Here is a 16,009-nt window from a genome sequence, read left to right as displayed (position 1 = left end):
TCTATTTTCTGGGTAATAAGAGGCAAGGTCAAGAGGTGAGATGACATAGTTTTAAATCTGATTACCTGAGTGTTCTTGAAAGTTCGGGCTAATACAGAGAGTTCTACAAGATGCTTGGTGAGAATGTCCTTAAGACACTCTCTTTGCGAGTTTTCCATTTCCTTTTCCATCAAGATCTCCAAAATGACTGTGCGTAGAGCCATTATAGGCTCCTGAAAACTAAAATCACTGTCTTTGAGAAGCTGGGAATGTTTCCACCACTTAATGTATACTTCAGAGGGCTGCCTATCTGTTGTTGATCTGAAAGCCAAGTCACAGAATTCACATAAGAGAAATGAAAAAAAAAAAAAACCCTGCTAATATGCAGGTTCTGAAACTTAAGGTTTAATAAACACAAAGGATTTTTTTTTTTTTTTTTTTAATTGACAAATACAGGCAGTGGGCTGGATTTGGCCTGCGGGCTATAGTTTACCTACCCTTGACCTGGTCCAACATTTTCTCTTTTTTTTTTTTTTTTAACATCTTTATTGGAGTATAACTGCTTTACAATGTTGTGTTAGTTTCTGCTTTATAACAAAGTGAATCAGCTACACATATACAAATATCCCCATATCTCCTCCCTCTTACGTCTCCCTCCCATCCTCCCTATCCCACCCCTCTAGGTGGTCACAAAGCACCCCTGGGGGGCAGGACACAAAGGAATTTTTGCAGTAACATGACTGGAACTTCTAAAATAATCCAAAATAAGGACCATAGTTTAGAAACCTACAATATGGTCAGACCTCTGAGGGTCAGTCAGCAGAGAACCCAACAGATGATGAACATTTAAAGATTTTCTTTCTTTCTTTGTTTAAACTGAAGTATTGTTGATTTACAATATTATGTTAGTTTCAGGTATACAGCATAGTGATTTAATATTTTTATAGATGATACTTTCAAGAGTTTCTTAAAAATACTCTTCAACCTCACAAAAACCAGCACTTCTAAACTAACATTCTTCTGAAATGAGAACACATTCATCAGGCCTGTCATTCAGAACATCTGTACCATTAGTCCAGCTTCAATGCTCCCTGTGGTAAAAAGGACAGTCAGCAAGGAAATGTAATAAACTCATTATCTACTGTGCCTGCCAGGCACAGGGCATGACTCTATGCAAAATGGCAGCTGTCAAAGAAAGAACAATCCAATGAAGGAAATGCTGGCATCTGGCAAAGGTTTCATATACCAATCTTACTTATTAAAGGAAGAGAAAATGCATATCGTACAATTAGTTTATATGAACAGAGTGCTTCCCAGATGTTCAAACTAAGCAATACTGTCCAATCCTTTAGGCCTACTGTATGAAGAGAAATTAAGATGAAGCAAGGAGACTAAGAAGATGATAAGGTGATGACTAGGAAATGAAAGCTCTTTTAGTTGCTTGATAAAGAAGGAAACAGTAACACAAATTCACAGGAACCAAAACTTTAATTCCTCCCAAAATGATCCTAGAGCAGCAGGTCTCAAATTTTCTAATCTCAGGGACACTTTACACTCTTACAAATTATTGAAGACCCCCAAAGAGCTTTCGTTTATTGGATTATACCTATTAATATTTACCTTATTAGAAACTAAAACTGAGAAAAATCTAACATGTATTAATTTATTTTAAAATAACAATAGTAAATCGATTATATATCATATATCATAAATAACATTTTTTATAAAAAAATAACTATTCTTCCCAAAACAAAACAAATTTAGCGAGAAGAGCACTGTTTCACATTTATGCAAACCTCTCTGATGTCTGGCTTAATGGAGACAGTTGAATTCTCATCTTTGCTTCTGCATTTGGTTTGCTGTGCTATCATGTTTGGCTGAAGTATATGAAGAACATCTAGCCTCATACAGATACATAGTTGGAAAAGGGAGGAGTATTTTAATAGTCTTTTCAGATAATTGTGGCTATTCTCTGATACCTCACCAAAACTTCACTATACCTCATAAGAGAATGAGAGCAAAAAAACCAGATAACATTTTGCCATAACTGTAACAACAGTTTTGATTTCATGAACTCCTGAATGGATCTTGAGAAAACCAGGATCTCTACACCACACTTTGCGAACTGCTGTCCGAGAGCACAGGTATTTGGTACCAGCTCATCAAACTTTCCCTTTCTTCCTTATAACTCCCTAGCAGAGAAAGATCCAGGAACACTGGAAAGTGAGATCACTTCCTTTTCATCATTATAAGAGGCAATCTCCCCTAAACACATACTCCATATTCATTAACATTGACTGTTTACTAAGAATTGGTCACCAGGAAAAAGCACTAGGGATACAAAGGATTCAAGAATAAATAAGCCCTATTTTTAGGGAGCTTCTAGTACAGCATGGCAGAGTATACATAAAATGACACTAATGCAATGTGATACTAAAACAGAATGGAGTATAATGTGCTATGGTGAAAAACACGAGGAAACAATTTCATCTACGGTAGAACAGGGAAAAAGCTGTAAAGAGAAAAACACAATAGTTAAATTTTAAAAACCTGAATTTTTACAATGAATATTTTTGAAAATGTTTATTTTAACAAGATCACAGTTCATTAGGTTAATTTACTTATATCTTGATAAAAGGAAATAAACCTATGGCTGGTCTCTATATAGTTTTTATTTTTTAAAGTCCCTATTGGTAACAGAAAGGTTATACTTTGGAATACACAGTCATTTGAATCACATACCTTGAGAAAAGCTCCCCAATGTTTTCGAGCTCTCCGATGGCCTGCAATCTGCTAAGTGTAGGGTAGAGGGAATACACAGACTCAAGACTGCCCTTACACAACTCTTCCACTTCTTTAACTCTAGTGGCAGAAAAGACAAGACACTTAAAAACTAAGAAGAGGTTTGCAGGAAGATAAAATTTGACTTCCCATTATAGGCCTTGGTGTGGATCTAATAATACTAACACTCACAAGCAGCAGCATAAGGTAGTAGAAACAAAGTAAGCCTTGGAATCGTACAGACCTAGATCTAGATCCCAGTTTTGCCAGTAATGGCTGAATAGCTTTGGGCACATTACTGGATTCCTCTGAACCCAAGTTTTTTCACTTCCAGTTGAAAATTAAAGAATACATACAGAAAAAGCCTAACAAAGTGGCCACCACATGACAAGCACTTAAATGGTAGCAAGTATTACTTCTGTAATAAAGTACAGGATTTATTAGATCGCAAATACTGTTAAACAAAAAATGTGTTACATTTGTTTAGCCTGTTATAGTTAAGTTCTTTGTTGTGCATTATCTCATTTGTACCTCATAACAAGCCTTTAAGTATTGACCATTAGTCACCATTTTATAAAAAGGACACTAAACGTTAAGAGAGGTAAATGCCACATAACTACTAGAGGAGAAAAGATTAAAATTCTCAGTACACTGGTCCAGGAAGAAAACAAAGGAATGGGAAACAAGAAGACCTTCTTCAGGGTTCTGCATAAATAATTGATCAGGGCTCCCAAAGGGAATTTTATTTTTAAAGGTAGAATATATTTGAACCACATAAGCAAAGAAAAAGTTATTACATAAGAAAAAAATAATAACACTTTATGTAAGTACCTAACACATGAGCATGCTCTTACATCTAAAACAAAATATTAAAATGTAACATTGGTTATATATATATAAACATTTGTGTGTATATATATGTGTACATATACATATCAAGTGTGTATTAAAGAACTCTTTCATACAAAAAATTTAAAATATGAAGTACAGAAAGCAACTATTAAGACAGGAATACTCATAATTCTTATGAAAACATGCTTGCAAAAGATAAAATTCATCTGAGCACTCATTTCTCAGATATGTAAAAGCTATGAAATTGCTAATTGTTGAATATTTCCTCCAACTTTTGCACTGCTTTGAGTTTCAACACTGATTAGTATGAATTATTAATTACACAGGGAATTTTTTTAAAGGGGGAAAAGGGAATGACAAGGAAACAACCTGACCACAGCCACCAGGTCTTACTCCTTCACCAGTGCAAATCCTTGTGTTGAAATTATTCTTCAAGTTTTCAGAAAAGAAGTCATGACATTAAATATTAAAATACAGTAACTCTTTCTTTTTATAATACCTGGCATATTTGAGACTTTCATAAAAAGTGGAGAATTCCCCATCTCTTAGAGACTGCAGAGCATTATACAATGATTCATGGTAACTGGTTCCTTCTATTCTTTTGCTGTGAAATAATTTTAAAAATAAAAGAAAAAGACATTTAAATATAGAGACTCCTAAGATATGTGTGCATAAACAGCTTCACCAAAAGGCAAAATTTTAAACTAAAATTAAGATATCTCCATTTTAAAAAATGCATTTCTAGAAAACTTGGTAAGAATTACAAAGAATTTTGTGGATCATTTAAATTCTTCAAGCAGAAAAAAGTGAATTTCTCAGATATTTCTCCTGGCTCTAAACATGTTATATTCTCATTTATTTATTTGATGAACACCTACTACGTGCCAGGCACTAGTCACCAGGTTCTAGATGCAGGGAATCCATTAGTGGACAAGTCAGATCAGGTCCCCATTCTCATGGAGTTTATGTTCTGGTTTGCAGATGGACAATAAATAAGAAAAATACCAGACAGTGACAAAGGACATGTAGGAAAGTAAAATAGGGTAACAAAACAGAATGACTGGGTGGCTATTTTAGGATGGACGGTCAGAAAAGATCTATCTGAATATGTCACATTATTAAACTACAGTCTGAACGACAAGCAGCCACTTTCATGGTAACAGGGGAAAAAAGAAGATATGTTTAAGGCTTTTAGGTACAAACAGGCTGGCTTGATGGAAAAAAACATGGAGAAATGCTATGTGGCTGAAATATAGTATGCCAGGGGAAAAACAGAATATGGAGATTCACAGAGACAAGTAGGAATCAGTTCAGAGAGTAAAATGTTTTTAAAATACGAGTACATATCTCTAATTTTACAGCAATCTAACAGTTTGAAATCTGAAAGACATTCTAATTAATGAAATTTTTTTCTATGAAAGTGATTAAACATACAATTAATATGATTTAATTTTTTGGTTTATATCATCAAAAGACTTTTTACATAAATACACAGTCTTTTATTAGATTAGGTGTTTGGCTTTTCATTCAGATGACGGTACACGTAGGTTATAAACGTTTTCTTCCCGTGCTAGTGACTTAGCAGTGTTTTTTTAATAAAAGGAAATATTTCGCAAATAAAGATAAACAGTCTTTCGTGTACCATCCAGCCAATAAAAGTGTCATCTAACTAAATAAAATGTTTGCAGCAGGGAGTGAGAAGGGAAATGCCTGTATTTCTCTTTGGATTTATAAACAATAAGTGAATAAGATTCTCATGAGAAAATAATTTTTATATTTCTATTTTCAAAAATATCTTGAGGGTGGAGGGGAAGGTGCCCTAATATAAGAAAAGAGTGAAATTCAGCCCTACGTAGACTTACTGCATACTGCTATATTATTTATGCATTTAGCTTACAGCATCTACAAAACATGAAAACACAACTCCCGCTACATTCATAGAGCAAGATAAAAACAGTTCATTATTCATAACTAGAGAAATGGCAATTTAAAATGTCTGAATTCTTCTTACTTGACAGAAATGCAGTGGTCCCACTGCATATTCCTCCATGCTACTTGGTAATGAAGTTCCTGTAGTTCAGCACACCACTCTTTATTTTCATGATCTAATCCCCTTAAATAGACGGAAAGAATATGGCAGAGTCCCAAATTCTGCAAGGCCTATGCAGGAGTTAAAAAAAAAAAAAAAAAGGAATCATAAATAACAGAATACTAGAGAAACAAAAAACAGCAAACATAAAAAGTAACTTTCAAAATTTTAGTAGTTCACAACATCACTTAAAATGTCAAAATATTGTTTGTGTGTTCCCCCTAAAACACAAAGATAGAGCTTAAAGGGCTCTGATGTTTGATAAAAGAATGGCTAAGGAATATTAGCCAGTAACAGTAATGATAACTTCTGGGACAAACTCTAGTGCAAACTATGAGAAATAGTTTACATGAGATTTTCCATACAAAGGACTTAATTCACTACCGGCCACATAGTACACGGTCAAGAAATGTCTTCTACTGTTAGCTAAGAAGGTTATGACCAACAAATCTACACTATCTTTCAGGTCAGTGACCTTTCCAATTTACCTGTGCATCCCTCTGAGTTTTAATCCCAGTGCCTGAAAAAGAACCTTCAGTCTTACCTCTACAGTTTATCTGGTTGTGTAAATATTCCACTGACATACTGAAATAATCTGAGTACTACACTAGTAGTGCTTTACCAAAGCAGAAAAAAAAGTACCTGAATTATTCCTGCCTGGCGAGTTGAGGAGGAGATTGCTGTCTCGAGGTCATATGTTACTAGGGCTTTCCCCCACATTGCTTCATGTTCATATGTTCGTAGTCTATAAGAAAAGAGTTTTTAAATGCTTTTGAGTTCTACATACATGTAACTTCTTTCATAACAGAATTACTATAGCATTATCTATAAAAAAGCAATTTACCTAGTAAGGGGTTGTAATATTTTCCCTCCACCACAACCATAAAGACTATCTGGCTCTCCTATACTTCTGTAGATTTCTAAGAGCAGATCCTAAAAACATGGAAACAACAAAAATTGGAGGGGAAAACTATCAGTTTATGAATTCAGCAAATTTGAAATTATATCATTACCATCATGTAACTCCCAACTCTACATGTTATGTTATAAAAGTAAAATATAATGATATTTAAATATATAATAAAGATACTGATCAGCAACACAACAAACTGATCCCAGACAACAGAATGACTGCGGACTACCTGAGAAGAATTGCTCACGATTTAGTGAATTAGATAAGAAATAAATCCCAACCTAACAGGCTTCTAACACATGCAAAAATAATCATAAAAACAAAAGCAAACAATCCTGTCAACAGCTAAAACTGTACATGGGAAAATGAAGTCCTGCAAAGTCTGACTCTTGAAAACTGAATTTGGTAAAAATACAAGCTGTAAAGGTTTTCTTTGAGAGAAAATTCAAAGTTGCACTATGTTATAATTGGTAAAATGTGATATGGGTAAAGAATTGGTTTGATGACTCAAAACTTTGTTATAAAATTTACTCAGGAAAGAACTGATTCTGCTTAAAATAATCTCAGTAAAATAAAAATGAAAATAGCAAACAAAACAGAAAGAAAAAAAGGAAAAAGAAAACAGAAAATTAGAAACTGCATTGCAGAGAAAATTGATCAAGCAATTTAATTATCTTAATGGTACTTGCTCCAGGAAATACTTTCTAAACACAAATTGATATTGGCATAATTCTATTATTCTAATCAAACTGTTTCTATTCATAAACATGAAATCAAGCCCTCAGTGTTGGAACATTCAGTTCAGAAGCCTAGCACAGTGCCTGAAGCACAGGAGATACTCCAAAAACTCAGAAAAGAGGCTAAGACTATAAAGAAGCAAAAAAAGGAAAGAGAAAAATCAGGAGAATGGTATGAAAAAGGTAGATAGAACATATTTCAAGTAAGGCATGGTTGATGGTGTTAAGTGTTGATGAAACATTAAGGAAGAAGTTGAATGAAAGGCGACTGCTAGACTTAGTAACATGAAGTTTATGAGTGACATTAGCAAATGCTATTCAGTGGAGAGAGTAAAAGGAAGGAAATGGAGACAGGAAATACAGACAACTCTTTCACAAGGTTTGGCTGTGATGGAAAGGGAGGAAAAAAAGATGTCACCTTTAAGAGAACATAGGGAAAAGGGAAATGATTTTGTGTCCATTTGAAGGAGAATGTTTTTATTAAGAGTTTGAAAATTTGAATATGTTGAGAAGGAGCACGGCACAATAAAAAAAAATGTTCCTGAGAAAGAGTTGATGAAAAACAAAGCACAGAAAGAAGGACAGAAGGAGAAACTTTCTCTGCTTTAACAAGAGGAAAGATTACAATGGCAGCAGATGCAGGGAGATTTCCATGTTTGACAGTGGGATGTGGTGGGACTTCCTATAATGTCCCCTATTTTGTCCAAGAAGTAGGAGGAGAGACAAACAAAAGACAGAGAAGAGAACATCAGAGGTTTAAGCAAACTGAAGAAGATGAAACTCATTTTAGAGGAATTAGGTGACCAAAGAAATTCAGTAAGAATGGGTCAATTTAAGAGTAAACATTAAAAAATGTACAGAAGAAGCAATCTGCCCTGAGATGTGACATACAATAAACAAGTAAACAAATAAAAATATAATTATAAATGTTAAGTGCTACAAAGAAAATGAACAGAGTACTGTAGCAGAAAATACATGGTATAAATTCGCCCTATGAGATAGGTGGCTTTACTTCCATCTTTCAGATAAAGGAACTCAAGGTTGGAAAGGTTAAGTAATTTGTGCAAGATTACACCACTAAGTGGTTGAGTCAGGGTTAGAACTCAAGTTTGTCTACTCCAAGGCCTAAGCCTCAAACCATGAATTTATGTATATGACAGTCCAAAAAGGTAACTTCAGTTGCAAAATCAAATGACAAATCAAATCTATATAGTCTTTATAACAAAATAATAGTCCAAAGTATAAAACAAATATTATCACTTATAATAAGGTAATATTTACCTGTAAACTTATTCCAGTTTCTTCCTTACTTTTTTCACTCAAACTGGAAATAGTTGTACTCTGGCTTCCTTCTTCAAACGTAAGACTTCTGTTTATCACAAGAGCACCTCTTTTAACGGGAATATACTATTTTGAAGCTTGCTAATACATATACCATACACTTTGACAGAAAAAACTAACAAAGATTACAAATAAAATATAATGAACCATTTATACTTAAAAACAATACCAGTTAGGCCTAGAATAGAAAAGGAATTTGTTAGTATTAATTCTCTGAATGAGAATTACATTTTAATGACAGTCTCGTTTATGGGAAGGCTATATGCCAAAATATGCTTATTTACAGAGCTTAAAAATAGAGCAGAAGCCCCTGAGTTCAATTCCTAAATGTTCTGTCAGTGGTTTTACCTGAAGTTTAACCTCATTAATAAACACAGGCACACAAATTAAGACCACACTTGAGACACCACTTAACACTTGATAATTTGGCAAAAATTAAGAAGTCTGATAATATTAAGTGTTAAAAAGGAAGTGGATCAGTAACACCCAAGGTAATAAAACTAATAAGTGATAGTCAGAATTAGAACTCAGATTTCTCTACTCCAAGGCCTCAGCTTTACGTATGCATATGATACTCAGTCCTATAACTAATTTCAATTCTAAAACCATGCCAGCTATACAGTGTTTATGACAATAATAATCCAATGTATAAAATAAATACTATCATAAGTGATATTACCTCTATTATTTACCTATACTTATTTCAGTTTCTTCTTTACTTTTTTTACTCAAACTAGAAATAGTGGTAGTTTGAATCCCTTCTTCAAATGTAAAGCTTCCTACTGAGCCACTTCTTCATGAACTACATATCTGAGTTGGTATAACCACTTTAAAAACCAATTTGGCACTATCTTATAAGACTGAAAATTTGTATACCCTGCAACCCAATAATTCTACACCTATCATTTACAGGGGAATGGTTAAATGAATTGTGGCATATTCTCCCACTGGTATATTATGTGGCAGTGACAAATTAATGAACCACAGCAACACACAACATAGACAAATCTTACAAAAAAACTGAGGGAAAAAAACAAGTTGTAGGAAAGTACACATATAACTTCTTAGGAAGCTCAAAAATAAGGAAACTAAACTATATTTATGGGTTCCTACTCACATGAAAACAGTATCATCCAAACAAATGATCAACACAAAACACGAGATAACATTTACTTCTTGGAGGAGCACAGAGGGATGGGATAGAGGAGACCCATTGACAAAATGGCACTGACAACATTCTATTTTGCTTTATAACCTTTATATGTAAATATTACATATATTTTCCTTATTGGTAAGTTATGCAGAAAAAAGTTTTTAGAGGAGAAACTTGGAAAGTAGGAACAACAGTATTAGAGTCTATGATTTTGAGTCTAGAGCTATAATCCATCGAGGCAAAAAACAGAGTTGCCAGGACTTCTGTCAGGCATTGCCTTAGGTATTAGGAATACTAAAATGACTGAGGTGTGAACTACGACCGGTTGTCTAAATCCTGTTTGAAGGAGTTTTGACTTCTTTCTAAAAAAAATTATGGATACTAACTTTGAAGGCTCATACTTTCTCAGGAGCAAGTTAACAAATAAAACTCTGTATGTATTCCTGAATACCTAGTATAAGGCATTTTGCTATTAACTAACTCGAATAGAAAACCTAAGAGAGCAATTCATTTTTTTGACCTGACAGTGTTTGTAAACTGTTGATCTGTATTTTGCTTTTATACTTTTCCTGATCACTTTAGATTTATAAAAGTCTCAGTTCACCTGAGTCACTGAAGGAAATTAGCATTCCCTACCCTCTCTATACACCTTATGTCTGTTTGCCCTCCCCTTCCCATCAGGCATCTGAAAAAAAAAAATCAAAATCAGACTGTCAAAGCAAACAGCAAGCCCCATTTGTCAAGTACTTTTCCCCTAAAGTTAACCAAAATAAAATCCAGGTACTCCTGCTTGTTAAACAAGCAATTTTGCAAAAATGTGCCACATTCTATATGATCACCTATCCTCAAATTAAAACAGCTTTTATTTATACTCAAATAAGAGCTCAGTTATTCACTCCTGATTAGTAAAAAATATTATTCTATGGAACCAAGATACCAAGGCACATTCAGATTAAAACTACTACTCCTAGGTATGCAGGACTTTTGCCAAATTTTTAAGATCAAGAGTAGGCAAAAATCAATTTCTTACTCATTTCATACTTAAAGGACAACATATCAATACTTGTCTTTGTACAAAGTCTAAGTGATCACAAACATATCACTTATACATTATACAAATGATCTACATATTGTAGATTTTTAATTGTTTTCAATTGAAAAGTAGAAATTAAAACAAACCAGAGAGATAAGAAATATTTGAACTAGGCTCTGAATTCCGGTTCCCGGTTTTCCACAGTCCAAAAACCATACTGCTTCTAGCTTAATGACAATCCAAAGTAGAAATTATAAGTAGCAAGCATAAGAAATGCATCAATGTAACACCTCTTTGCTAATTTTGTAATATGAGTGATCTTGTCATGGAAAAGTGAGGATAACTATAAAAATAAACACTAAGCTATTTGAAATAACAAAGATTTGAGGAGGGCAGTTGGGACAATAAACTGTGAATTTTTTACTCTTCGACTTTCCTGGCTATTTTTTGCTTTTCCCTATTATCTAGGATACTTGTTAGACTTTTATGAGAGTTCTAACTCAGAGAAAAAGCAAATTAAAGTAGTAGAAATACAGGTAGATAAAATAATGAAAGTGATTTAGTCACAGAAAGCAATCAGTTACATTACTTCCAGTCAATAAGTAAAATGGATCTTCAATAAACTGAGGGAATAGTGGTAAACAATTTAATTGAAATTAGGGAATCACTCAACCATTTGAAAAATAATTACTGATCACTTACATTAAGTTCCCAATGCTAGTTCCCCATTACTATGAGGAATACAGAGGAAAATAAGGATGATCTCTGTCCCCCAGGAGCTTGCTATGTGTATAATTTTTATAATTCTTAAGTAATAAACATCTCTATTTCAGAGGAGAATTGCTTATTTCTTTAAAAAATTTTTATTATCATTTCTCTTTAAAAGGTAGACAACGTCTATCTAAAATATCTTTTAAATGGGAGTGGCAGTAAAACAAATGTTTAATATATACCTTTAATGAAACAATGTCAACACCAATTTTACAAACAAAAACTTCCAAATTCCGTTACCTTTTCTCTTGATCGTCCATGTTCTTCTTATCTGCATAGATTTCTACATAGAGCAATGCTGTGAAATGAGCAGCACAAGACTGAGCTACCTTGGCAACCTCTAGATAATTCAATTCCAGCCAGAAAGCATCATCAAAAGCTGTTCCGGAAGAAGGTCTAAAGAAAAAAATTTAAATATCTAGTCATGTCCATTTCTTTAACTTAAATGTCAAAAGAAAAATATGTTGATATAGAATCCAATGGTAGCAAGTGCTAGTGCTAGTTAAAAAGAAAATTACATTTAAATAACCAAAAACAACATACCCCCAATATATAACTATGAACATCTAAGATAACATAGCTGAAGAGCTCCGTCACTCTTTTTGGACCACACACCTCTTAGAAAGTCTGATGAAAGCTATGGACCATCATCCCATACAAATTTGGGGTTCATATACACCCTCCACTGAGGGATCCATCGACCACAGGCTAAGAATAGGCTATACAGAATAACTAATAACACATACACGAGTGTTTTTAAATGGCCAATTCAATGAAAATATTGTTTCTTCTAAGACACATTTACATGTCTTTCCTATTGCAGTTAATTTTCTTCTTAGTTGCCTAGGTTGAGGTTATTTAAAAAAAATCTTCTACCGTGGTAACAGTAGGCCATAACTGGAAGGGACCATGATACTATCTTTTTCAAAACAAACATTATAGAGATGTGACATGGTAGTGGTTAAGAGCACTGGTATTAGCGTAGGATACTCTAGCTAGGTTCAAATCCAGCTGGTTCACCTACTACAAGCTATATGAATTTTGGCAACTTAACTTCTTAAGGCTCAATTTCTTCATTTGTAAAACGCAGAAACAATATATACCTCAGAGAATAGTTGTAATGAGTAAACAATGCTTACAAAGCTGGTGAATAAAGTGCCTATCACATAGCCAAGACTTAATTGTAGCTGTTCTGAGAAACGTGAACCTGAACTCAGGTCCTTACCCTTTATTCTATGTCCCAGTCATATTCTCTCAAGGAATCTTCTTCAAGGTCGTATTTGGAATAAAAACTTAATGTTGAGAAACGTTATCTTCTCCAAGGCCAACTAATGTCAATACCATTCTAACTCAATGATAAATAAAAAATGAATGATTCAGAGGTGAAACTGCCTCCCAACACTGAGAAAAGACATGTTTCCAGCTATAGTTAAAGCTTCTTATGGGCTTTCTCACAAGAGGATTCAATACAAAACAATATGGTGAATCAGTAACTTTCTAACCAGAAACACAAACCCTGAAAGGCCTAACACTTCTTTTTCTAAGAGTGGGATGGAAAGGAATGAGGGGGATATAGAGGAGTTAATTTTTAAGATGTAAATGGATTTAGGTTAAACAATTTTTCAGTTTTCCCCTACCATTCCCTCCCATTTTTATCAACCACTGCCACTACCACCAAACAAACTAATGAGACATCAATGACTACCTATTCAAGTTATAGACCTACTACGTTATTTCTTCAAAGTTCTGGTCAACTCTGGAGCAGTACAGATCAGTCAGACCATCCTCTCTAGCAATTCCTGCACTCACTGTTAAAAATCTCAAGAGAAATAATAGGAACAAAAATACTATATTATAAAGCAATCGAGAAAATAAACACTGCTATAGCACAGCATCACTATACAGAACCACAGATTTTGAAGACCATGGTACACAGTAAAGAAACTTATGTTTCATAATAAAGATACATGCAGGAGCTTTTTTCATAACTCTAGCTACTTCTGAGACAAAGTGTAAAGAGAAATGTTAAAAGAGGAGTAATGCAACTAAAAGTAACCTGGAAAATCACTTACTCCTTTCCTTCACTGTAAATGAAATAAACTAAAGCCCCCAAAGACTGAATGATTTAGCAAAGATAACACTGTTACTATTACAGTTGGGGCTCAGAGTTCCTACAGTATTCAATATCTTGTAAGTTATTTTGTAATAACCCATAATAGAAAATAATCTGAAAAAAAATACATATATATAACTGAATTACTTTGCTGAACACCTGAAACTAACACAATATTGTAAATCAACTATACTTCAATTAAAAAAAAAAGAATTCAGAGTTCCTGACATTGATTTCACCAAAGTGCCACCCTAAATATGGATTATTACAAGGAGATATAAGCATCACACATATTAAATACAGCAACTTGCAGTAGCATTACCTCAAAGAATCATGTTAAAATTCACCCAGCCAAAACAAGTTACACTTCTAAATCCCCAACTCAAGAACCAATAGTTACATTACCTCTTTTGTCTCCTCATGTAGTCCACAACAGCAAGCATTGTTCTTTGTGATTTTTTATCCAAATGGCATCGGAAAAAGTGCTCTGACTCTGACAAACAAAGATATGTCCTCTCAGTCCCAGGCATACTTGCTTAAGCACTTTCTCCCTTCTGTTTGTGTATCTGTCTTCCCCCACACTATAAGGTTCTGGCACAAAATTGGTTTTCAATAAATGGAATTTAATGGCATTTCTTTTTCTTTTAAAAGAAACTACTGAGCTTTAAAAAACTGAGAATTTAATAGTAATTTATATTTTATTTCTGAAGAGGACTAATTCATTGATTCAAAAACTATTTACCTAGGATTTTTCAATGTACTAAGAGCTCAATATACAACCATATAACAAAGACTATTTGTGACCACACAGAACTCACCAACTAGCCTAAGAAACTTTTTTTTTTATTGGAGTATAACTGCTTTGCAATGTTGTGTTAGTTTCTGCTGTACAACAAAGGGAATCAGCTATATGTATACGTATATCCCCTCCCTCTTGTACCTCCTGCAGAAACTCCCCCAACCCACCCATCTAGGTCATCACAGAGTACCGAGCTGAGCTCCCTGTGCTATACAGTAGGTTCCCACTAGCTATCTATTTTACACATGGTGGTGTATATATGTCAATCCTAATCTCCCAATTCATCCCACCCTCCCCTTCCCCATCTGTGTCCATGTGTCCATTCTCTACGTCTGTGTCTCTATTCCTGCCCTACAAATAGGTCCATTTGTACCATTTTGCTAGATTCCACATATATGCATTAATACACAGTATCTGTTTTTCTCTTTCTGACTTACTTCACTCTATATGACAGACTCTAGGTCCATCCACATATCTACAAATGACCCAATTTGGTTCCTTTTTATGGCTGAGTAATATCCCATTGTATATATGTACCACATCTTTATCCACTCATCTGTCGATGCACATTCATGCTACTTCCATGTCCTGGCTATTATAAATAGTGTTGCAATGAACATTGGGATACATGTGTCTTTTTGAATTATAGTTTACTCAAGGTATATGCCCAGTAGTGGGATTGCTGGGTCATATGTTAGTTCTATTTTTAGTTTTTTAAGGAACCTCCATACTGTTCTCCACAGTGGCTGTATCAATTTACATTCCCACCAACAAGGCAAGAGGGTTCCCTTTTCTCCACACCCTCTTCAAGATTTATTGTTTGTAGATTTTGTGATGATGGCCATTCTGACCAGTGTGAGGTGATATACCTCCTTGTAGTGTTGATTTGCATTTCTCTAATAATTAGTGATGCTGAGTATCTTTTCACGTACCTCTTGACCATCTGTATGTCTTCTTTGGAGAAATGTCTATTTAGGTTTTCCGCCCATTTTTTGATTGGACTGTTTACTGTTTTGATATTGAGCTGCATGAGCTGCTTGTATATTTCAGAGGTTAATCCTTTGTCAGTTGCTTCATTTGCAAATATTTTCTCCCATTCTCAGTGTTGGTCTTTTTCACTTGTTTATGGTTTCCTTTCCTGTGCAAAACTTAACTTTAGTTCCCATTTGTTTATATTTTCATTACTCTAGGAGGTGGGTCAAAAGAGATATTGCTGTGATTTATGTCAAAGAGTGTTTTTCCTGTGTTTTCCTCTAAGACTTTTATAGTGTCTAGTCTTATGTTTAGGTCTTTAATCCATTTTGAGTTTATTTTTGTGTATAGTGTCAGGGAGTATTCTAATTTCATTCTTTTACATGTAGCTGTACAGTTTTCTAAGCATCACTTATTGAAGAGACTGTCTTTTCTCCATTGTATATTCTTGCCTCCTTTGTCATAGATTAGGTGAC

The 16,009-nt window shown here is 34.1% G+C and overlaps 1 protein-coding gene across 1 annotated transcript in view; it reads right to left on the bottom strand.

Moving 5' to 3' along the window:
* ATM (ATM serine/threonine kinase) overlaps positions 1-16,009 on the bottom strand; it is a 143,577-nt gene that overhangs the window by 31,368 nt on the left and 96,200 nt on the right. Inside the window, exons 39-47 of the mRNA XM_061203887.1 lie at positions 14,168-14,255; positions 11,890-12,045; positions 8,633-8,720; positions 6,546-6,634; positions 6,344-6,446; positions 5,624-5,772; positions 4,112-4,216; positions 2,722-2,841; positions 66-300 (exon numbers count right to left, since the gene is read on the bottom strand). Coding sequence (XP_061059870.1) covers positions 66-300; positions 2,722-2,841; positions 4,112-4,216; positions 5,624-5,772; positions 6,344-6,446; positions 6,546-6,634; positions 8,633-8,720; positions 11,890-12,045; positions 14,168-14,255 — 1,133 coding nt within the window. The remainder of the gene's footprint in view (positions 1-65; positions 301-2,721; positions 2,842-4,111; positions 4,217-5,623; positions 5,773-6,343; positions 6,447-6,545; positions 6,635-8,632; positions 8,721-11,889; positions 12,046-14,167; positions 14,256-16,009) is intronic.

This window comes from Eubalaena glacialis, chromosome 10, assembly GCF_028564815.1.
Source record: "Eubalaena glacialis isolate mEubGla1 chromosome 10, mEubGla1.1.hap2.+ XY, whole genome shotgun sequence".
Lineage (NCBI taxonomy): Eukaryota > Metazoa > Chordata > Mammalia > Artiodactyla > Balaenidae > Eubalaena > Eubalaena glacialis.
This window is presented reverse-complemented; position numbering and strand designations above follow the sequence as displayed.